The sequence below is a fragment of the Symphodus melops genome (assembly GCF_947650265.1).
Source record: "Symphodus melops genome assembly, chromosome: 5".
NCBI classification, from domain to species: domain Eukaryota; kingdom Metazoa; phylum Chordata; class Actinopteri; order Labriformes; family Labridae; genus Symphodus; species Symphodus melops.
Window position 1 is genome coordinate 195,173 of NC_136695.1, and position 24,218 is coordinate 219,390.

Here is a 24,218-nt window from a genome sequence, read left to right on the forward strand (position 1 = left end):
TCAGTTAGAGGTTAGTTATGATGTTAGATATAGGTTAGTTAGTTATAATGTCAGTTAGAGGTTAGTTATAATGTCAGTTAGAGGTTAGTTATGATGTCAGATATAGGTTAGTTAGTTATAATGTCAGTTAGAGGTTAGTTATAATGTCAGTTAGAGGTTAGTTATAATGTCAGTTAGAGGTTAGTTATAATGTCAGTTAGAGGTTAGTTATAATGTCAGTTAGAGGTTAGTTATAATGTCAGTTAGAGGTTAGTTATAATGTCAGTTAGAGGTTAGTTATAATGTCAGTTAGAGGTTAGTTATAATGTCAGTTAGAGGTTAGTTAGTTATAATGTCAGTTAGAGGTTAGTTATAATGTCAGTTAGAGGTTAGTTAGTTATAATGTCAGTTAGAGGTTAGTTAGTTATAATGTCAGTTAGAGGTTAGTTATAATGTCAGTTAGAGGTTAGTTAGTTATAATGTCAGTTAGAGGTTAGTTATAATGTCAGATATAGGTTAGTTAGTTATAATGTCAGTTAGAGGTTAGTTAGTTATAATGTCAGTTAGAGGTTAGTTATGATGTCAGATGGAGTTTCATTTTTTCACATTGTAACTGACTATGTTTTCTTCTCTCAGCACGTGCAGCTGCTAACTCAGATACACCTGCTGGCTCGCCGTGTGGAAACTCTTAACCATGAAGCTTGCATCACTAAACATTACCTGGTCAGTCAGTTAAATCACCTGGTCTGTGAGCTACATCAGCTGGTCAGTCAGCAACATCACCTGGGGTCTCATTTATAAAGCAGTGCGTTGAATCCAGACTAAATATGTGCGTGTGGCAAAAAGTACTTATTCCAAAACCATTATCAATGTGACGTGTTAATTTACAAAAAAATTAACCTGCAGTATGCTCTTTAAGAAAAAGTGCCAAAACATCCACTGTTCATCATTGCGAGTATATGTGTAATGTTTGTATAGTTACAGGACCCACAGTGATTTATTTATGATCAGAGAGCTCACGTCAGTCAGCACTCTCCATCACTGTAAGATATTAATCAACTGTTTGATCAATGAACAACAACTTGTAACTGGAGGCCACATTTTACATGATAAACTCCTCCTGCTCTGTGACTAATGATGAGGATATAAAGGTCTAATGATCGAGTCAGAGACATCCACTCTTTTATTATTCACACAATAAAGACGTGCAAGTGCTGAATAAGGACAAAACACAACGTGTGAAGCCACTGCAAGAGCGTACGCAAGTTTCAGGCCCCGTGTGTTTATAAATGAGAGCCCTGGTCAGTTGGTAACATCACCTGGGGTGTCATTTATATCTGACCAATGTGTCCTACAGCTCAGTCATCTTTATTCAAACTAAACATCAGACTTGATGATGAGTGCTCCATATTTAAAGATATTCATGTAAACTGGTGGCTCTCTGGTTTTTGTGTTAGTTTAAATCTGATTCATCAGTGATGTCATTAGTGTGCAGTCCGGTCCTCTGAGGTCCGTCTGGGTTAATGAAGGTGAGATGGCGCTGATTAAATGTGTGGCACATGCGCGTATGAAAGAACGGCTGGTTTTAATGATTATATTGATTTCAGTGAAATAAAATGTGGAAAGAGACAGCAATGCATTCTGCAGGCTTCAATTCAACACTTCGCCATGTGTGTCACCAATTCCCCACGCCTCCCAAATGTACGTACGCATGGGTCTGAGTTTCCATGTGCGCACATTTTACCGTCACGTTTGTTTTTATATATCACAAAGTTTGCGTGGGAAATGGCGTATGCAAGTTTCAGGCCCCGTTTTGTGCGTACACAACGTTTATAAATGAGACCCCTGGTCAGTCAGTAACATCAGCTGTTCAGTCGGGGTCAGCCTCACCTAATCTGTGAACCTGTTCTACCTGCAGGAGGAGCTGCAGCAGTTTGCCAGTCGTCAGGAGGAGGTTTTAAGACCCAGCAGTTTTCGGGTGTGTAACCTGAAGTGGGCACTGGATCTCCTGCAGGAGGAGGAGAGGCGTCCTCCTGCTCCTCCTGCTCCTCCTGCTCCTGCTGCTTCCAGACGCTTACTCCCCAGCATGACTCCTTCTACCAACAGTAAGGAGGAGAAACGACTGCTCTTTCATTTTACAAAAGCCTTTTTCACACATGCAGAAAGCTCCGTTTTTCATGTGAGCTGCTGCATGTGCGAGCATTTTCATGCCATCCTCTGACTACATGTTCAGCGTGAAGTCGGGTTAGCTGTTGTGTCTCACAGGAAGACGTCAGTGTGCATGTGTAAAAACAGCTATAGTCATCTTTAGCCTGTGTTTCTTCACTCAGCAGATGTTCCATTAACTGGTTTTGATTCAATTTCTAGTCCTTTACCTGGTTCTGGTTCTTTATAGGTTTGGCCTTCCCTCTGCTTCCAGCTGACCTGGCGTGGTGGTTTGCAACTCGACCCGTGTTCCTTTACCCAGAATTACTTCCTGTCTGCAACCTGGACCCCGCCAGCGTCCGTCAGCAGAGAAATGTTTACACTGCAGGAGAGGACGGGTACATAAGCACTAATATACACAGATACGAGTTATTGCTGTATATTATAAAAATATATAGTAGTATTTTATAATTAAAATGTTTATGACATATTTAATATGTCTCTGTGCAGACTCATCGTTCTGGGTCTCAAACACTTCGAGGGGACAGTGGAGCCAGATCAGCTGATCAGTTTGCATCTTTTACGCAAGACTCGATGGAACTTCAGGAAACACGTCAGAGAGATGAGCGGACCCCGAGGGCCACAACACAATGTCATAAAGGTAACTATGACATCACAGTCATTGTCTGACATCATCAGCTGATAAAATGCTGGCCTGTTCAAAGTTCACTTGTTTGTGTTTATAGACGTTTCTGATGCAGCGAGTAGTTCCCACCCTGCCACTCGCCTGCAGCAGAGTCCAGCCAGGAGACCAGCGACCCCCAGTGGACAGAAACATCTCCAACATGCCAAACTGGCTTAAGGTCTGACTCAGTAAACCAGATCCACACATACATACAGATTATCATAAATTTAACCCTTCATGACCCTATTAACTCAAACGGTTCACAATACAAGATGACGGGCGGCTTCTCCTTCAGACCGAGCTAATCAGAGTCTTGATGTTTTGATGGTTCTCAAGATGATCATGTCAGATGTTCCTTTGATTGATTGATCCTATCTGCTCCGAAGTACTGCAGAGTCCATCAGCATTAACTCATCCATTCACACACTGATGGTAGAGGCTGCTGCAGAGTCCATCAGTATTAACTCATCCATTCACACACTGATGGTAGAGGCTGCTGCAGAGTCCATCAGCATTAACTCATCCATTCACACACTGATGGTAGAGGCTGCTGCAGAGTCCATCAGCATTAACTCATCCATTCACACACTGATGGTAGAGGCTGCTGCAGAGTCCATCAGCATTAACTCATCCATTCACACACTGATGGTAGAGGCTGCTGCAGAGTCCATCAGCATTAACTCATCCATTCACACACTGATGGTAGAGGCTGCTGCAGAGTCCATCAGCATTAACTCATCCATTCACACACTGATGGTAGAGGCTGCTGTAGAGTCCATCAGTATTAACTCATCCATTCACACACTGATGGTAGAGGCTGCTGTAGAGTCCATCAGTATTAACTCATCCATTCATACACATTCACACACTGATGGTAGAGGCTGCTGTAGAGTCCATCAGCATTAACTCATCCATTCACACACTGATGGTAGAGGCTGCTGTAGAGTCCATCAGTATTAAGTCATCCATTCACACACTGATGGTAGAGGCTGCTGCAGAGTCCATCAGTATTAAGTCATCCATATATACACATTCACACACTGATGGTAGAGGCTGCTGCAGAGTGAAGAGTCCATCAGCATTAACTCATCCATTCACACACTGATGGTAGAGGCTGCTGTAGAGTCCATCAGCATGAAGTCATCCATATATACACACTCACACACTGATGGTAGAGGCTGCTGTAGAGTCCATCAGTATTAAGTCATCCATTCACACACTGATGGTAGAGGCTGCTGCAGAGTCCATCAGTATTAAGTCATCCATTCACACACTGATGGTAGAGGCTGCTGCAGAGTCCATCAGTATTAAGTCATCCATATATACACACTCACACACTGATGGTAGAGGCTGCTGTAGAGTCCATCAGTATTAAGTCATCCATTCACACACTGATGGCAGAGGCTGCTGCAGAGTCCATCAGCATTAAGTCATCCATATATACACATTCACACACTGATGGTAGAGGCTGCTGCAGAGTCCATCAGCATTAAGTCATCCATATATACACATTCACACACTGATGGTAGAGGCTGCTGCAGAGTCCATCAGCATTAAGTCATCCATATATACACATTCACACACTGATGGTAGAGGCTGCTGCAGAGTCCATCAGCATTAAGTCATCCATATATACACATTCACACACTGATGGTAGAGGCTGCTGCAGAGTCCATCAGCATTAAGTCATCCATTCATACACATTCACACACTGATGGTAGAGGCTGCTGCAGAGTAAAGAGTCCATCAGTATTAACTCATCCATTCATACACATTCACACACTGATGGTAGAGGCTGCTGCAGAGTAAAGAGTCCATCAGTATTAACTCATCCATTCATACACACTCACACACTGATGGTAGAGGCTGCTGCAGAGTGAAGAGTCCATCAGTATTAACTCATCCATTCAAACACATTCACACACTGATGGTAGAGGCTGCTGCAGAGTAAAGAGTCCATCAGTATTAACTCATCCATTCATACACATTCACAAACTGATGGAAGAGGCTGCTGCAGAGTAAAGAGTCCATCAGTATTAACTCATCCATTCATACACATTCACACACTGATGGTAGAGGCTGCTGCAGAGTCCATCAGTATTAACTCATCCATTCATACACATTCACACACTGATGGTAGAGGCTGCTGCAGAGTAAAGAGTCCATCAGTATGGACTCATCCATTCATACACATTCACACACTGATGGTAGAGGCTGCTGTAGAGTCCATCAGCATTAACTCATCCATTCACACACTGATGGTAGAGGCTGCTGTAGAGTCCATCAGTATTAACTCATCCATTCATACACATTCACACACTGATGGTAGAGGCTGCTGTAGAGTCCATCAGTATTAAGTCATCCATTCACACACTGATGGTAGAGGCTGCTGCAGAGTCCATCAGTATTAAGTCATCCATATATACACATTCACACACTGATGGTAGAGGCTGCTGCAGAGTGAAGAGTCCATCAGCATTAACTCATCCATTCACACACTGATGGTAGAGGCTGCTGTAGAGTCCATCAGCATGAAGTCATCCATATATACACACTCACACACTGATGGTAGAGGCTGCTGTAGAGTCCATCAGTATTAAGTCATCCATTCACACACTGATGGTAGAGGCTGCTGCAGAGTCCATCAGTATTAAGTCATCCATTCACACACTGATGGTAGAGGCTGCTGCAGAGTCCATCAGTATTAAGTCATCCATATATACACACTCACACACTGATGGTAGAGGCTGCTGTAGAGTCCATCAGTATTAAGTCATCCATTCACACACTGATGGCAGAGGCTGCTGCAGAGTCCATCAGCATTAAGTCATCCATATATACACATTCACACACTGATGGTAGAGGCTGCTGCAGAGTCCATCAGCATTAAGTCATCCATATATACACATTCACACACTGATGGTAGAGGCTGCTGCAGAGTCCATCAGCATTAAGTCATCCATATATACACATTCACACACTGATGGTAGAGGCTGCTGCAGAGTCCATCAGCATTAAGTCATCCATATATACACATTCACACACTGATGGTAGAGGCTGCTGCAGAGTCCATCAGCATTAAGTCATCCATTCATACACATTCACACACTGATGGTAGAGGCTGCTGCAGAGTAAAGAGTCCATCAGTATTAACTCATCCATTCATACACATTCACACACTGATGGTAGAGGCTGCTGCAGAGTAAAGAGTCCATCAGTATTAACTCATCCATTCATACACACTCACACACTGATGGTAGAGGCTGCTGCAGAGTGAAGAGTCCATCAGTATTAACTCATCCATTCAAACACATTCACACACTGATGGTAGAGGCTGCTGCAGAGTAAAGAGTCCATCAGTATTAACTCATCCATTCATACACATTCACAAACTGATGGAAGAGGCTGCTGCAGAGTAAAGAGTCCATCAGTATTAACTCATCCATTCATACACATTCACACACTGATGGTAGAGGCTGCTGCAGAGTCCATCAGTATTAACTCATCCATTCATACACATTCACACACTGATGGTAGAGGCTGCTGCAGAGTAAAGAGTCCATCAGTATGGACTCATCCATTCATACACATTCACACACTGATGGTAGAGGCTGCTGCAGGGTCCATCAGTATTAACTCATCCATTCATACACATTCACACACTGATGGTAGAGGCTGCTGCAGAGTAAAGAGTCCATCAGTATGGACTCATCCATTCATACACATTCACACACTGATGGTAGAGGCTGCTGCAGAGTCCATCAGTATGAACTCATCCATTCACACACTGATGGTAGAGGCTGCTGCAGCGTCCATCAGTATGAACTCATCCATTCACACACTGATGGTAGAGGCTGCTGCAGAGTCCATCAGTATTAACTCATCCATTCATACACATTCACACACTGATGGTAGAGGCTGCTGCAGAGTAAAGAGTCCATCAGTATGAACTCATCCATTCATACACATTCACACACTGATGGTAGAGGCTGCTGCAGAGTCCATCAGTATGAACTCATCCATTCACACACTGATGGTAGAGGCTGCTGCAGAGTAAAGAGTCCATCAGTATGAACTCATCCATTCATACACACTCACACACTGATGGTAGAGGCTGCTGCAGAGTAAAGAGTCCATCAGTATGAACTCATCCATTCATACACATTCACACACTGATGGTAGAGGCTGCTGCAGAGTCCATCAGCATTAAGTCATCCATATATACACATTCACACACTGATGGTAGAGGCTGCTGCAGAGTCCATCAGTATGAACTCATCCATTCATACACATTCACACACTGATGGTAGAGGCTGCTGCAGAGTCCATCAGTATTAACTCATCCATTCATACACATTCACACACTGATGGTAGAGGCTGCTGCAGAGTAAAGAGTCCATCAGTATGAACTCATCCATTCATACACATTCACACACTGATGGTAGAGGCTGCTGCAGAGTCCATCAGTATGAACTCATCCATTCACACACTGATGGTAGAGGCTGCTGCAGAGTAAAGAGTCCATCAGTATGAACTCATCCATTCATACACACTCACACACTGATGGTAGAGGCTGCTGCAGAGTAAAGAGTCCATCAGTATGAACTCACCCATTCATACACATTCACACACTGATGGTAGAGGCTGCTGCAGAGTCCATCAGTATTAACTCATCCATTCATACACTGATGGTAGAGGCTGCTGCAGAGTCCATCAGTATGAACTCATCCATTCACACACTGATGGTAGAGGCTGCTGCAGAGTAAAGAGTCCATCAGTATGAACTCATCCATTCATACACACTCACACACTGATGGTAGAGGCTGCTGCAGAGTAAAGAGTCCATCAGTATGAACTCACCCATTCATACACATTCACACACTGATGGCAGAGGCTGCTGCAGAGTCCATCAGCATTAAGTCATCCATATATACACATTCACACACTGATGGTAGAGGCTGCTGCAGAGTCCATCAGCATTAAGTCATCCATATATACACATTCACACACTGATGGTAGAGGCTGCTGCAGAGTCCATCAGCATTAAGTCATCCATATATACACATTCACACACTGATGGTAGAGGCTGCTGCAGAGTCCATCAGCATTAAGTCATCCATATATACACATTCACACACTGATGGTAGAGGCTGCTGCAGAGTCCATCAGCATTAAGTCATCCATTCATACACATTCACACACTGATGGTAGAGGCTGCTGCAGAGTAAAGAGTCCATCAGTATTAACTCATCCATTCATACACATTCACACACTGATGGTAGAGGCTGCTGCAGAGTAAAGAGTCCATCAGTATTAACTCATCCATTCATACACACTCACACACTGATGGTAGAGGCTGCTGCAGAGTGAAGAGTCCATCAGTATTAACTCATCCATTCAAACACATTCACACACTGATGGTAGAGGCTGCTGCAGAGTAAAGAGTCCATCAGTATTAACTCATCCATTCATACACATTCACAAACTGATGGAAGAGGCTGCTGCAGAGTAAAGAGTCCATCAGTATTAACTCATCCATTCATACACATTCACACACTGATGGTAGAGGCTGCTGCAGAGTCCATCAGTATTAACTCATCCATTCATACACATTCACACACTGATGGTAGAGGCTGCTGCAGAGTAAAGAGTCCATCAGTATGGACTCATCCATTCATACACATTCACACACTGATGGTAGAGGCTGCTGCAGGGTCCATCAGTATTAACTCATCCATTCATACACATTCACACACTGATGGTAGAGGCTGCTGCAGAGTAAAGAGTCCATCAGTATGGACTCATCCATTCATACACATTCACACACTGATGGTAGAGGCTGCTGCAGAGTCCATCAGTATGAACTCATCCATTCACACACTGATGGTAGAGGCTGCTGCAGCGTCCATCAGTATGAACTCATCCATTCACACACTGATGGTAGAGGCTGCTGCAGAGTCCATCAGTATTAACTCATCCATTCATACACATTCACACACTGATGGTAGAGGCTGCTGCAGAGTAAAGAGTCCATCAGTATGAACTCATCCATTCATACACATTCACACACTGATGGTAGAGGCTGCTGCAGAGTCCATCAGTATGAACTCATCCATTCACACACTGATGGTAGAGGCTGCTGCAGAGTAAAGAGTCCATCAGTATGAACTCATCCATTCATACACACTCACACACTGATGGTAGAGGCTGCTGCAGAGTAAAGAGTCCATCAGTATGAACTCATCCATTCATACACATTCACACACTGATGGTAGAGGCTGCTGCAGAGTCCATCAGCATTAAGTCATCCATATATACACATTCACACACTGATGGTAGAGGCTGCTGCAGAGTCCATCAGTATGAACTCATCCATTCATACACATTCACACACTGATGGTAGAGGCTGCTGCAGAGTCCATCAGTATTAACTCATCCATTCAAACACATTCACACACTGATGGTAGAGGCTGCTGCAGAGTAAAGAGTCCATCAGTATTAACTCATCCATTCATACACATTCACAAACTGATGGAAGAGGCTGCTGCAGAGTAAAGAGTCCATCAGTATTAACTCATCCATTCATACACATTCACACACTGATGGTAGAGGCTGCTGCAGAGTCCATCAGTATTAACTCATCCATTCATACACATTCACACACTGATGGTAGAGGCTGCTGCAGAGTAAAGAGTCCATCAGTATGGACTCATCCATTCATACACATTCACACACTGATGGTAGAGGCTGCTGCAGGGTCCATCAGTATTAACTCATCCATTCATACACATTCACACACTGATGGTAGAGGCTGCTGCAGAGTAAAGAGTCCATCAGTATGGACTCATCCATTCATACACATTCACACACTGATGGTAGAGGCTGCTGCAGAGTCCATCAGTATGAACTCATCCATTCACACACTGATGGTAGAGGCTGCTGCAGCGTCCATCAGTATGAACTCATCCATTCACACACTGATGGTAGAGGCTGCTGCAGAGTCCATCAGTATTAACTCATCCATTCATACACATTCACACACTGATGGTAGAGGCTGCTGCAGAGTAAAGAGTCCATCAGTATGAACTCATCCATTCATACACATTCACACACTGATGGTAGAGGCTGCTGCAGAGTCCATCAGTATGAACTCATCCATTCACACACTGATGGTAGAGGCTGCTGCAGAGTAAAGAGTCCATCAGTATGAACTCATCCATTCATACACACTCACACACTGATGGTAGAGGCTGCTGCAGAGTAAAGAGTCCATCAGTATGAACTCATCCATTCATACACATTCACACACTGATGGTAGAGGCTGCTGCAGAGTCCATCAGCATTAAGTCATCCATATATACACATTCACACACTGATGGTAGAGGCTGCTGCAGAGTCCATCAGTATGAACTCATCCATTCATACACATTCACACACTGATGGTAGAGGCTGCTGCAGAGTCCATCAGTATTAACTCATCCATTCATACACATTCACACACTGATGGTAGAGGCTGCTGCAGAGTAAAGAGTCCATCAGTATGAACTCATCCATTCATACACATTCACACACTGATGGTAGAGGCTGCTGCAGAGTCCATCAGTATGAACTCATCCATTCACACACTGATGGTAGAGGCTGCTGCAGAGTAAAGAGTCCATCAGTATGAACTCATCCATTCATACACACTCACACACTGATGGTAGAGGCTGCTGCAGAGTAAAGAGTCCATCAGTATGAACTCACCCATTCATACACATTCACACACTGATGGTAGAGGCTGCTGCAGAGTCCATCAGTATTAACTCATCCATTCATACACATTCACACACTGATGGTAGAGGCTGCTGCAGAGTCCATCAGCATTAAGTCATCCATATATACACATTCACACACTGATGGTAGAGGCTGCTGCAGAGTCCATCAGTATGAACTCATCCATTCACACACTGATGGTAGAGGCTGCTGCAGAGTCCATCAGTATTAACTCATCCATTCATACACTGATGGTAGAGGCTGCTGCAGAGTCCATCAGTATGAACTCATCCATTCACACACTGATGGTAGAGGCTGCTGCAGAGTAAAGAGTCCATCAGTATGAACTCATCCATTCATACACACTCACACACTGATGGTAGAGGCTGCTGCAGAGTAAAGAGTCCATCAGTATGAACTCATCCATTCATACACATTCACACACTGATGGTAGAGGCTGCTGCAGAGTCCATCAGTATGAACTCATCCATTCACACACTGATGGTAGAGGCTGCTGCAGAGTAAAGAGTCCATCAGTATGAACTCATCCATTCATACACACTCACACACTGATGGTAGAGGCTGCTGCAGAGTAAAGAGTCCATCAGTATGAACTCATCCATTCATACACATTCACACACTGATGGTAGAGGCTGCTGCAGAGTCCATCAGCATTAAGTCATCCATATATACACATTCACACACTGATGGTAGAGGCTGCTGCAGAGTCCATCAGTATGAACTCATCCATTCATACACATTCACACACTGATGGTAGAGGCTGCTGCAGAGTCCATCAGTATTAACTCATCCATTCAAACACATTCACACACTGATGGTAGAGGCTGCTGCAGAGTAAAGAGTCCATCAGTATTAACTCATCCATTCATACACATTCACAAACTGATGGAAGAGGCTGCTGCAGAGTAAAGAGTCCATCAGTATTAACTCATCCATTCATACACATTCACACACTGATGGTAGAGGCTGCTGCAGAGTCCATCAGTATTAACTCATCCATTCATACACATTCACACACTGATGGTAGAGGCTGCTGCAGAGTAAAGAGTCCATCAGTATGGACTCATCCATTCATACACATTCACACACTGATGGTAGAGGCTGCTGCAGGGTCCATCAGTATTAACTCATCCATTCATACACATTCACACACTGATGGTAGAGGCTGCTGCAGAGTAAAGAGTCCATCAGTATGGACTCATCCATTCATACACATTCACACACTGATGGTAGAGGCTGCTGCAGAGTCCATCAGTATGAACTCATCCATTCACACACTGATGGTAGAGGCTGCTGCAGCGTCCATCAGTATGAACTCATCCATTCACACACTGATGGTAGAGGCTGCTGCAGAGTCCATCAGTATTAACTCATCCATTCATACACATTCACACACTGATGGTAGAGGCTGCTGCAGAGTAAAGAGTCCATCAGTATGAACTCATCCATTCATACACATTCACACACTGATGGTAGAGGCTGCTGCAGAGTCCATCAGTATGAACTCATCCATTCACACACTGATGGTAGAGGCTGCTGCAGAGTAAAGAGTCCATCAGTATGAACTCATCCATTCATACACACTCACACACTGATGGTAGAGGCTGCTGCAGAGTAAAGAGTCCATCAGTATGAACTCATCCATTCATACACATTCACACACTGATGGTAGAGGCTGCTGCAGAGTCCATCAGCATTAAGTCATCCATATATACACATTCACACACTGATGGTAGAGGCTGCTGCAGAGTCCATCAGTATGAACTCATCCATTCATACACATTCACACACTGATGGTAGAGGCTGCTGCAGAGTCCATCAGTATTAACTCATCCATTCATACACATTCACACACTGATGGTAGAGGCTGCTGCAGAGTAAAGAGTCCATCAGTATGAACTCATCCATTCATACACATTCACACACTGATGGTAGAGGCTGCTGCAGAGTCCATCAGTATGAACTCATCCATTCACACACTGATGGTAGAGGCTGCTGCAGAGTAAAGAGTCCATCAGTATGAACTCATCCATTCATACACACTCACACACTGATGGTAGAGGCTGCTGCAGAGTAAAGAGTCCATCAGTATGAACTCACCCATTCATACACATTCACACACTGATGGTAGAGGCTGCTGCAGAGTCCATCAGTATTAACTCATCCATTCATACACATTCACACACTGATGGTAGAGGCTGCTGCAGAGTCCATCAGCATTAAGTCATCCATATATACACATTCACACACTGATGGTAGAGGCTGCTGCAGAGTCCATCAGTATGAACTCATCCATTCACACACTGATGGTAGAGGCTGCTGCAGAGTCCATCAGTATTAACTCATCCATTCATACACTGATGGTAGAGGCTGCTGCAGAGTCCATCAGTATGAACTCATCCATTCACACACTGATGGTAGAGGCTGCTGCAGAGTAAAGAGTCCATCAGTATGAACTCATCCATTCATACACACTCACACACTGATGGTAGAGGCTGCTGCAGAGTAAAGAGTCCATCAGTATGAACTCACCCATTCATACACATTCACACACTGATGGTAGAGGCTGCTGCAGAGTCCATCAGTATTAACTCATCCATTCATACACATTCACACACTGATGGTAGAGGCTGCTGCAGAGTCCATCAGCATTAAGTCATCCATATATACACATTCACACACTGATGGTAGAGGCTGCTGCAGAGTCCATCAGTATGAACTCATCCATTCACACACTGATGGTAGAGGCTGCTGCAGAGTCCATCAGTATTAACTCATCCATTCATACACTGATGGTAGAGGCTGCTGCAGAGTCCATCAGTATGAACTCATCCATTCACACACTGATGGTAATATTCTCTGATGGTTCTCACCTACAGAACAGTCAGCTGATCATCCAGAAGACTCTTCTGGATTCCAGCTCGTACCCTCCCTCCCTCCCTCCAGGTTGCACACTAAGGCTTCACCCCTACTGGCTCAGCAAATCCCATCCTTCAGCAACCCCTCACAAACGCATCTTCAAATTGGCCCATAATGCATCACTGCTGCCCCTGGCCAAAGCCTTGGAGGACAGACAAGTCGATGTAAAGGCAGACAGACAGGTTCATATGCAACCAATGAACTTACTGTCCCCTCCCCCTCCAGGTGTAGCTGAATTAGCTGCTCTGCCGCAACCCTATAGGGCTGTCCCATTGGCTGCTGTTCATGCAGTCCCCACCCACACTGCATGTCCTACTATTACAAAGTCTTGCCTTCCTGTTGGCCAGAGAGTGCATCAGAACTTTTTTATGGAACAGAAGAGCAATTCCACACCCCTGCTCCTACCCCTCCCCTCTCTGACCTACCCTGATACTCCAAGTCCCATAATGCCATGCTCAGCTGCTGCTCTAAATCCAGGGTATTTAGTCCTTCGGACGGTGTGGACACCGCAGGTTCAACCCATAGCTCCACCCACTTCTATCTCACAACCCATAGCTCCACCCACTTCTACCTCACAACCCATAGCTCCACCCACTTCTACCTCACAACCCACAGCTCAGTTCACTGCTAACACCAAACATAAAGCTCCGACCACTAACTCACATCATGCTGTCAAGCAAAAGTTAGAAAAATCTGTCAAAAAGGAGCCGAAGGAGATTGAGCTGCAATCCACAAGGTTATTTCTCCCAGTTGACAAGAGATGGAAGGAGGAGGAGGAAAGTTTCACTTCAACAGCCAATCCAAGGTTGTCCTGTGCAAGACAGAAGGACAAGCTAGAGGAGGACTTGACTGGTCCAGTTTTGGTCACTTTGAACGGAGGAGAGAAGTCTGGTGAAGAGGAAGAAGACAGGAGAGAGGAGGGAGATCAAGGAGGAGCAGGGGAGGAGGATGCAGGTAGGGAAGGAGGAGGAGGGCAGAAGGGAGAGGAGGAACAGGAGGAGGGACATAGGGAGGGTGGAGAAGGAGAGAAGGAAGAGGATGGAGAGAAGGATAAGGATGAAGATCAGGATCAGCAGGGGGACGAGGAGGAGGAGGAGGACGAGGAGGAGGAGGACTTTGATGACCTTACACAGGATGAAGATGAAGAGGAAGTAATGTCATCAGCTTCTGAGGAGTCTGTACTGTCTGTTCCAGAGTTACAGGTAAACAGGAAGTCCTCGATTGTCAGTCACATGATCATAGAGAAAAAGTCTGAAGCAGCTAACTTTTGACCTTTTCAGGAAACCATGAAGCAACTGACGTGGTTGGCGGCAGAGCGGAGGCTCTGTGCAGATGGAGACTCAGAAGAGGATCACTCTCCTACCTCCCCTGGCTCTCAGGAAGACGAGGAGGAAGAGGAGGAGGAGGTGCCTAAGGAGGAGGAGTCAGGAGAGGGAAGGGAAACAAAGGAGATACAAGGCGAGGGGACGCCCAGAAGAGGAGGAAATCGTCCTGGACGAGGGAGAGGTTAGAGCTGTCTCTGTAATGTTCAAGCCGACGTGTTATTAACGTGACGTGTTCTGAAAGATTCTCTACTCGCCACAGGGCGAAGTCGTCCTCTTCGTGGTCTGAGAAGGAGTCGTCAGGAGCGCCACTGCATCGACACCACTAAACTGTTCCTGCTGTATGATGAAAACATCCTGGACAACGACCCGCACAGAGAGAGCAAAGACGTTGCATTTGCACAGAGCTACCTCAACCGGGTAAGACGCCAAAGCCTCTGATCCTGTTCACACTCTACATGCTGTTTCATCGATAATTCTGTATTTATACAATTCATCACACTTGTTCTCTGCAGACACTTCACAAACAGGTCCAGCCCAACTCTTTGTTTAATTATTTATAACAACATTAGTCGACCATGACCGCAGCACAGTGCAACACATAAAAAAGACTTTCACTCACACTCCCCCCTCCCTCGCTGGGCTGCCAATCCCCAGAACAAACAGTGTTCACAGACGGCTCAGGGACAGCAGGGGAGGACTGTAAATGTGTCTGTAAAAAATGTGCATTTTATAATAGTATGAACACAAAGTATTATTTTCTCTACAGAGCAGTACTCAGGTGAGCCCAAACGTGTTCATTATAAGCACCATAAATACACCATGCACACATTAGTGACAACTTCTGTACAAAATGCATTCATGCTCTTAGACAATAAAACTCTAAAAAGAGCTTCAAACTATTAATGACAACAAGAGGTGGAAAATAAACATGTTAGGGTAAAAGCTAACTAAGTACACTAAAATGTCAATGAATACAGAAGTAGGTTTTGTTCCCAGAACAACATAAGAACAACATTTCTTACACTGGTTTTATTAACCTGAATAATCTTTACCTGATCAGAATCAGCTTTATTGGACATTTATGTTTAACACACAAGGAATTTAACTTTGGTATACTGTGCTCTCTCTGTACAAATGTACACATTAAATATGAACAATTAACGAAAAATAAGAACAAGTAATTAAAGACCAATATGTACAAAACTAAATAAGAGTAAATCAACAGTACAGTGGAAATAACTGATGTTAACATAACAAGCTAGCTTATGTCCAACATAATAAATCATTGATCCTTACAGCTCTGTGTCTTCTGCAGATTCTTCCTCCTCCTCTTCTTTTCCATCCCTGAGCTCCTGGTCACTTTGTTTCTGTTTTTACTTTACGGTCGTTTTATTACGTGATTTAATCGATACGATCAGTGTCACTGACTTCTAATATAAGTCAGCTGCCCTTCTTCTCCACGATGAGCAGGTAACACACAGCAGTGATGTGTTGGGTCAGGCAGGAGGCAAGAAAATAGAGCCTTAAAATATGATGTAACTGTGTCTTCATGGCTTCTTTTGAAACATTACTAAATAATAGCATGAAAAGGATCATAGATTAATCATATTTAGTCATACTTAAACGCATTTTTGTTTATATTTCTTCTTCTTATATTCAAGTTTTCTACCTCACTCATTGGGGTGCCAGTGGTGCAACCTATGGAGGCTCGCATCCATAGCATTTGCCTATACTGCAGGGGTGGGCAATCTTTTTTTACAAGGGGCTACATGAGAAACCTACATTTTGTCAGAGGGCCGCATCAACGATAACTTCAACTCTGCTCAACGTTCTCTCACTGTAAAATACTAAATCATATATTTTGAATAGCTGGTGCTGGCAATGGGAAGAATAAAAACAGTCTGTAAATATTTGTAGAAATAGACTTTGTTAAATTGTGGTGCACAGGTCAAATAAGAAAATACTGCTATAGAAGTAATAAACAGTGAAATGTTGTGACATTTATTTTTAACTTGGTTATCTTTACAAGCAAAGAAAAACTTTATAACAAGTCCAAACAATAACTTTGAATGTTTGTCACTTCAGTGAGAATAATCCAGCCTTCGTCTTTAATTACCTTTTTATATTTTTAGCTCATTGTTATGATTTAATGTTTACATTGTACACAGAGAGCACAGTAAACATACCTGGCCAATAAAACTGATTCTGATTCTATCGTGGGCTTCAACAAGGACATTCAGTTCTGTCTGAGGTGTCTATGTGAATGACAGCTGATAGGAGGATCTGTGTTTGTATTTGTTTAACTTCATCACTGAGAAAGTCTGTTCACATATGTAGTTGAATCCAAATAGGACAAGCATCTTCTGAAAATGATCATAGTTGGCCGCTGTGTCCTTCAGCTGAAGCTCCAAGTTTGCAGCGATGTCCTCAACCTGCCTGGTTACAGAGCGTCAGGAGAGTGGCACGTTATCATGTGCTCCTTTTTCTCCATCAGTGCAACAGAGTCCAATAAATGCTCCTTAATGAACATCAACAACAAACATAAGCATCAGAAAACAGCTTACTGTTTCTGGCAACTCGTCCTGACGGCTGCATCTCTGGCTGCGTAACGTTTTGTAAGAAACCCTTGTTGGGTTTGTACGTTTACCTTCACTCACCCGTGCGTCCATACGGAAGTAATAAGAACGTAGCGCCTTTCAGAATAAAAGGGTCAGAGTTGTATTGCATGCACGGCATAAATATACAGTATATTTTGACTTTTGTGTCACATACACATCTGTTACAGTATATTTAACTGAGAAGGCATTATGTTCTGTTGAATCACAGATTTATGTCACAGATAGATGACTGTAGAACAGGTAGATGACTGAAGAACAGGTAGATGACTGTAGAACAGATAGATGACTGGAGAACAGATAGATGACTGTAGAACAGGTAGATGACTGAAGAACAGGTAGATGACTGTAGAACAGATAGATGACTGGAGAACAGATAGATGACTGTAGCACAGATAGATGACTGTAGAACAGATAGATGACTGTAGAACAGGTAGATGACTGAAGAACAGGTAGATGACTGTAGAACAGATAGATGACTGGAGAACAGATAGATGACTGTAGAACAGATAGATGACTGTAGAACAGGTAGATGACTGAAGAACAGGTAGATGACTGTAGAACAGGTAGATGACTGGAGAACAGATAGATGACTGTAGAACAGGTAGATGACTGTAGAACAGGTAGATGACTGAAGAACAGGTAGATGACTGTAGAACAGGTAGATGACTGTAGAACAGATAGATGACTGAAGAACAGATAGATGACTGAAGAACAGGTAGATGACTGTAGAACAGGTAGATGACTGGAGAACAGATAGATGACTGTAGAACAGGTAGATGACTGTAGAACAGGTAGATGACTGAAGAACAGGTAGATGACTGTAGAACAGGTAGATGACTGTAGAACAGGTAGATGACTGTAGAACAGGTAGATGACTGTAGAACAGGTAGATGACTGAAGAACAGGTAGATGACTGGAGAACAGATAGATGACTGTAGAACAGGTAGATGACTGAAGAACAGGTAGATGACTGTAGAACAGGTAGATGACTGAAGAACAGGTAGATGACTGGAGAACAGGTAGATGACTGTAGAACAGGTAGATGACTGCAGAACAGGTAGATGACTGAAGAACAGATAGATGACTGAAGAACAGATAGATGACTGTAGAACAGGTAGATGACTGGAGAACAGGTAGATGACTGTAGAACAGATAGATGACTGCAGAACAGGTAGATGACTGAAGAACAGGTAGATGACTGAAGAACAGATAGATGACTGTAGAACAGGTAGATGACTGGAGAACAGGTAGATGACTGTAGAACAGATGACTGTAGAACAGGTATATGACTGTAGAACAGATAGATGACTGTAGAACAGATAGATGACTGTAGAACAGGTAGATGACTGAAGAACAGATAGATGACTGTAGAACAGATGACTGTAGAACAGATAGATGACTGTAGAACAGATAGATGACTGTAGAACAGATAGATGACTGTAGAACAGGTAGATGACTGAAGAACAGATAGATGACTGTAGAACAGATAGATGACTGAAGAACAGGTAGATGACTGAAGAACAGATGACTGTAGAACAGATAGATGACTGTAGAACAGGTAGATGACTGTAGAACAGGTAGATGACTGTAGAACAGGTAGATGACTGTAGAACAAGTAGATGACTGAAGAACAGATAGATGACTGTAGAACAGGTAGATGACTGTAGAACAGGTAGATGACTGTAGAACAGATAGATGACTGAAGAACAGGTAGATGACTGTAGAACAGATAGATGACTGAAGAACAGGTAGATGACTGAAGAACAGATAGATGACTGTAGAACAGATAGATGACGTAGAACAGATAGATGACTGTAGAACAGGTAGATGACTGTAGAACAGGTAGATGACTGTAGAACAGGTAGATGACTGTAGAACAGGTAGATGACTGAAGAACAGATAGATGACTGTAGAACAGATAGATGACTGTAGAACAGATGACTGTAGAACAGGTATATGACTGAAGAACAGGTAGATGACTGTAGAACAGGTAGATGACTGTAGAACAGGTAGATGACTGTAGAACAGATAGATGACTGTAGAACAGATGACTGTAGAACAGGTAGATGACTGTAGAACAGATAGATGACTGTAGAACAGGTAGATGACTGTAGAACAGGTAGATGACTGAAGAACAGATAGATGACTGTAGAACAGATAGATGACTGTAGAACAGATGACTGTAGAACAGGTATATGACTGAAGAACAGGTAGATGACTGTAGAACAGGTAGATGACTGTAGAACAGGTAGATGACTGTAGAACAGATAGATGACTGTAGAACAGATGACTGTAGAACAGGTAGATGACTGTAGAACAGATAGATGACTGTAGAACAGGTAGATGACTGTAGAACAGGTAGATGACTGAAGAACAGATAGATGACTGTAGAACAGATAGATGACTGTAGAACAGATGACTGTAGAACAGGTATATGACTGAAGAACAGGTAGATGACTGTAGAACAGATAGATGACTGTAGAACAGATGACTGTAGAACAGGTATATGACTGAAGAACAGGTAGATGACTGTAGAACAGGTAGATGACTGTAGAACAGATAGATGACTGTAGAACAGATAGATGACTGTAGAACAGGTAGATGACTGTAGAACAGGTAGATGACTGCAGAACAGATAGATGACTGAAGAACAGGTAGATGACTGAAGAACAGGTAGATGACTGAAGAACAGATAGATGACTGAAGAACAGGTAGATGACTGAAGAACAGGTAGATGACTGAAGAACAGGTAGATGACTGAAGAACAGATAGATGACTGAAGAACAGATAGATGACTGAAGAACAGATAGATGACTGTAGAACAGATGACTGTAGTAGTTCTTCATGACTGAAGAACAGATGACTGTAGAACAGGTAGATTTTTTTTATTTTTTTTGAAACTCTATTTATCCTCGAGGGGCAATTAGCGCACCAAGCGTTCGACCACAGGAGCAGCGAACTGCATACACCCTGACAGAGCAGGGGGAGCAATTCACTTGAATTGAGTCAAGCAAGCCAAGATGACTGAAGAACATACAGAACAACAGACAGAGAGGAGGTCTCTGGACAAAATGCTCTCCATCATGGACAACACACACCACCCTCTGCACAGCACCTTCACCGGGCAGAGGAGCATGTTCAGTGACAGACTGCTGTCACAGTCGTGCTCCACGGACAGACTCAAGAACTCTTTTGTCCCCCTATAGGCCATAAGACTGTACACTCCTCATCTGCACTGCTGACCTCAGAGTCAGCCCCCAGTTGGACACTTGTGTTAGTCACTTGTGTAAAACAGCATTCGGCAGCTCAGCTTTCTCCAGTGTGGCCGTCAGAGAGTGGAATAAGTTGCCAACAGAGCTGACCACGTGTACATTTTAACACTTTTTCACAGCAGGCCAAAAAATGGCTTCTTTTAAAACAAGCCTGCTCCCACAATGTAATGTGATTAGTTTGTATGTGAAAGTTAGTACCTCTTTTTATCCACTATGTTTTTAGTGTGTATGTGATAGTTTTAAATGCAATGTAATGCTTTGGAGTGAACATACTTTGTATGTTAACAACAGCCTGCCCAGGGACTGCAGGTGGAAATTAGCACAAGTGCTACAACCTGGTACAATGCATCTCTCCTTTCTGAGGTTAATGTATATTGTACACTGCCCCTGTTCAAATAAATAAATAAGATAAGAATGCATATTGATAGTCACCTTACTGAGCACTGGTCACTTTAATGATAATCACCCTAATCATGTCTGGTTTCACTCTATTGTCTTTGACTGCTCCTTTAACAGTTGGGCACTTAATGATAATCACCTTAATCACTCCTGGTTTCTCCTTGTTTTAAACACTTAATGCTGGTTTTATTGTTTTAAACACTTAATGCTGGTTTTATTGTTTTAAACACTTAATGCTGGTTTCACCTTATTGTTTTAAACACACGCAATACATTGACAATGACGTTGGGTTGACTTGAGCGGACAGGTAGGAACGGGTCATGCTGCGACAATGTTGAGATGATTTTTTTAGCAACTGTCAGGGACTCAATGACTTAAAACAATGTCTCTGTGTTTACAGGTGCGTGAGGCCCTGCAGGATTTACCAGGACAGGTTGGGGAGTTTGTGTCTCTGCTGAGTGAGTTTGAGCAGGCTGGAGAAGGACAAGAAGTCATAATGTTGTTTAGGAAGCTGCGCTGCATTCTGGGTGACCGAACTGACCTTCTCAGAGATTTTGCGGCATTCCTCCACCCTGAGCAGGCACTGCAGTGTGGACTGGTGAGTAGCACAGGTGTAACTCGAGGGGACATCTTCAGCATCTGAAGTGTTAAGGCCTTTGCACACCAAGTCTGGTTTTTGGGGGGTTTTTTAAAATGTGTTTTTCAGATCTATCCATCTATCTTTTCGTCCACTTATCCAAAATTGAGTTGCTGTGGAAGCATGCGCAGTAAGTCAATCTAGACTTCCCTCTCCCCGGCAACACTTTCAGCTCTCTCTTTGCCACAACGGTCGGGCACATCACCTGCATTACTGCTGATGCCGAGCCAACCCGTCTGTCGATCTCACGCTCCACCCACTCGTGAACAAGACCCCCAGATACTTGAACTCCTTCACTTGGGGTAAAGACTCACTCCCCAACCAGAGAGAGCAATCCACTGTTTTCCGGTGGAGAACCATGGCCTCGGACATGGAGGTGCTCACCCTGATCCCAGCCACTTCGCACTAGGCTGCAAATCGCCCCAGTGCCTGCCGGAGTTCTGAGCATGAGGAAGGCAACAAAACTACGTTATCTGCAAAAAGCAGAAAGGAAGACGGGCACGGAAGGTCTTCTGACCGCAACTCCTAGCAGCTGCTTCCACAATGGAAGCTTTGAACATGGACCACTAAGACTCCATGTCCTCAAGCTCCCCCAGGATGTAAGAGACATTCTTCCAGATGTGAGAGCTGAAGACCCCTCGGACAACATACTCAGCCAGACGTTCCCAGTTCACCCGCACTACACGTTTGGTCTGTCTGGCAGACTCCCCCCCCCCCCCCCCCCCCCCCCCCGCCCAATCTGATTTAACTCACCACCAGGTGGTGATCAGTTGACAGCTCTGCTCCTCTCTTTAGCCAACTGTCCAAAACATACGGCCGCAGATCTGAAGAAACAACTACAAAGTCGATCAAGGATCTTTGGCCAAGGGTGCTCTGGTACAAAGTTAACTTATGAGCATCCCTATGTTCAAACATGGTGTTTGTGTTGGACAATTCATGGCTAGCACAGAAGTCCAACAACAAAGCACCACTCGGGTTCAGATTGGGTTGGCCAGTTCTCCCGATCACCCTCCCTTCAGGTGTCTCCATCATCACCCATGTGAGCGTTGAAGTCCCCCAGTTGAAGTACAGAGTCCCCAGGTAGAACCCCTTCCAGGTTCCCACCCAGCGATTCCAAGAAGGCCATGAACTGCTGTTAGGTGGATATGCATGACAGTCAAAGCTACTCACTCATTTACCAGGGAGAATTCCTACACTGGGCAACTCCAGAAAAAGAGAAAGTCCAGCCTCTCTCCAGAAGTTTGGTTCCAGAACCAATGATATGCTTTGAGGTGAGCCCAACTATCTCTAGCTGGTAGCACTCCACCTCCCACACCAGCGAGTAACAGTCCATGTCACCAGAAGTAGTCTGTGCTGCAGGGGCTCAGCAAGCCTATGCCTCTGCCTACTCTTGCCTACCGGCATTGCATGCACCTGTTCCCCATGTCTGTCCCTGTGGGTGGTGGACCTACAGGGCAGCAGTGCCATGCAGTTTTTTTCGGGCTAAACCCGACGGGCATCATGGAAGAGAAACCGGCCAACAGACTCTTGTCTTCGAGTTCGCTTGCAGTATGTTGTTGGTAAAACTAAATGAATGGTGGCTGAATATTCCGGCAATAGTGTGAAATGGCTTTAACTCTTGGGGTGGAGTAGATGAGGTGTGTTACTCATATATTATAGGTGTAACAGGTGAGGTCACAGGTGAATGTTTTTTTTGTTGTTTTTTTCCACATCATAGGTGCGTCAAAAGTGTATCTCAGGTTGATGGTATAACAGGTGTATCTCAGGTTGATGGTATAACAGGTGTATCTCAGGTTGATGGTATAACAGGTGTATCTCAGGTTGATGGTATAAGAGGTGTATCTCAGGTTGATGGTATAACAGGTGTATCTCAGGTTGATGGTATATATAACAGGTGTATATCAGGTTGATGGTATAACATGTGTATCTCAGGTTGATGGTATAACAGGTGTATCTCAGGTTGATGGTATAACAGGTGTATCTCAGGTTGATGGTATAACAGGTGTATCTCAGGTTGATGGTATAACAGGTGTATATCAGGTTGATGGTATATATAACAGGTGTATCTCAGGTTGATGGTATATATAACAGGTGTATATCAGGTTGATGGTATAACAGGTGTATATCAGGTTGATGGTATAACAGGTGTATCTCAGGTTGATGGTATAACAGGTGTATCTCAGGTTGATGGTATATATAACAGGTGTATCTCAGGTTGATGGTATAACAGGTGTATCTCAGGTTGATGGTATATATAACAGGTGTATCTCAGGTTGATGGTATATACACTCAACAAAAATATAAACGCAACACTTTTGTTTTTGCTCCCATTTGTCATGAGATGGACTCAAAGATCTAAAATTCATTCCAGATACACAATATTACCATTTCTCTCAAACATTGTTCACAAATCTGTCTAAATGTGTGATAGTGAGCACTTTTGCTTTGCTGAGACAATCCATC

At 43.7% G+C, this 24,218-nt stretch overlaps 1 protein-coding gene across 1 annotated transcript in view; it reads left to right on the forward strand.

The window, feature by feature from the left end:
- Positions 1 to 24,218, forward strand: part of LOC306823283 (GON-4-like protein) — a 56,848-nt gene that overhangs the window by 21,758 nt on the left and 10,872 nt on the right. Inside the window, exons 15-23 of the mRNA XM_079342739.1 lie at positions 616 to 702; positions 1,898 to 2,084; positions 2,375 to 2,522; positions 2,635 to 2,785; positions 2,871 to 2,987; positions 13,465 to 14,706; positions 14,785 to 15,010; positions 15,089 to 15,246; positions 21,519 to 21,716. Of these exons, the coding sequence (XP_079198865.1) occupies positions 616 to 702; positions 1,898 to 2,084; positions 2,375 to 2,522; positions 2,635 to 2,785; positions 2,871 to 2,987; positions 13,465 to 14,706; positions 14,785 to 15,010; positions 15,089 to 15,246; positions 21,519 to 21,716 (2,514 nt within the window). The remainder of the gene's footprint in view (positions 1 to 615; positions 703 to 1,897; positions 2,085 to 2,374; positions 2,523 to 2,634; positions 2,786 to 2,870; positions 2,988 to 13,464; positions 14,707 to 14,784; positions 15,011 to 15,088; positions 15,247 to 21,518; positions 21,717 to 24,218) is intronic.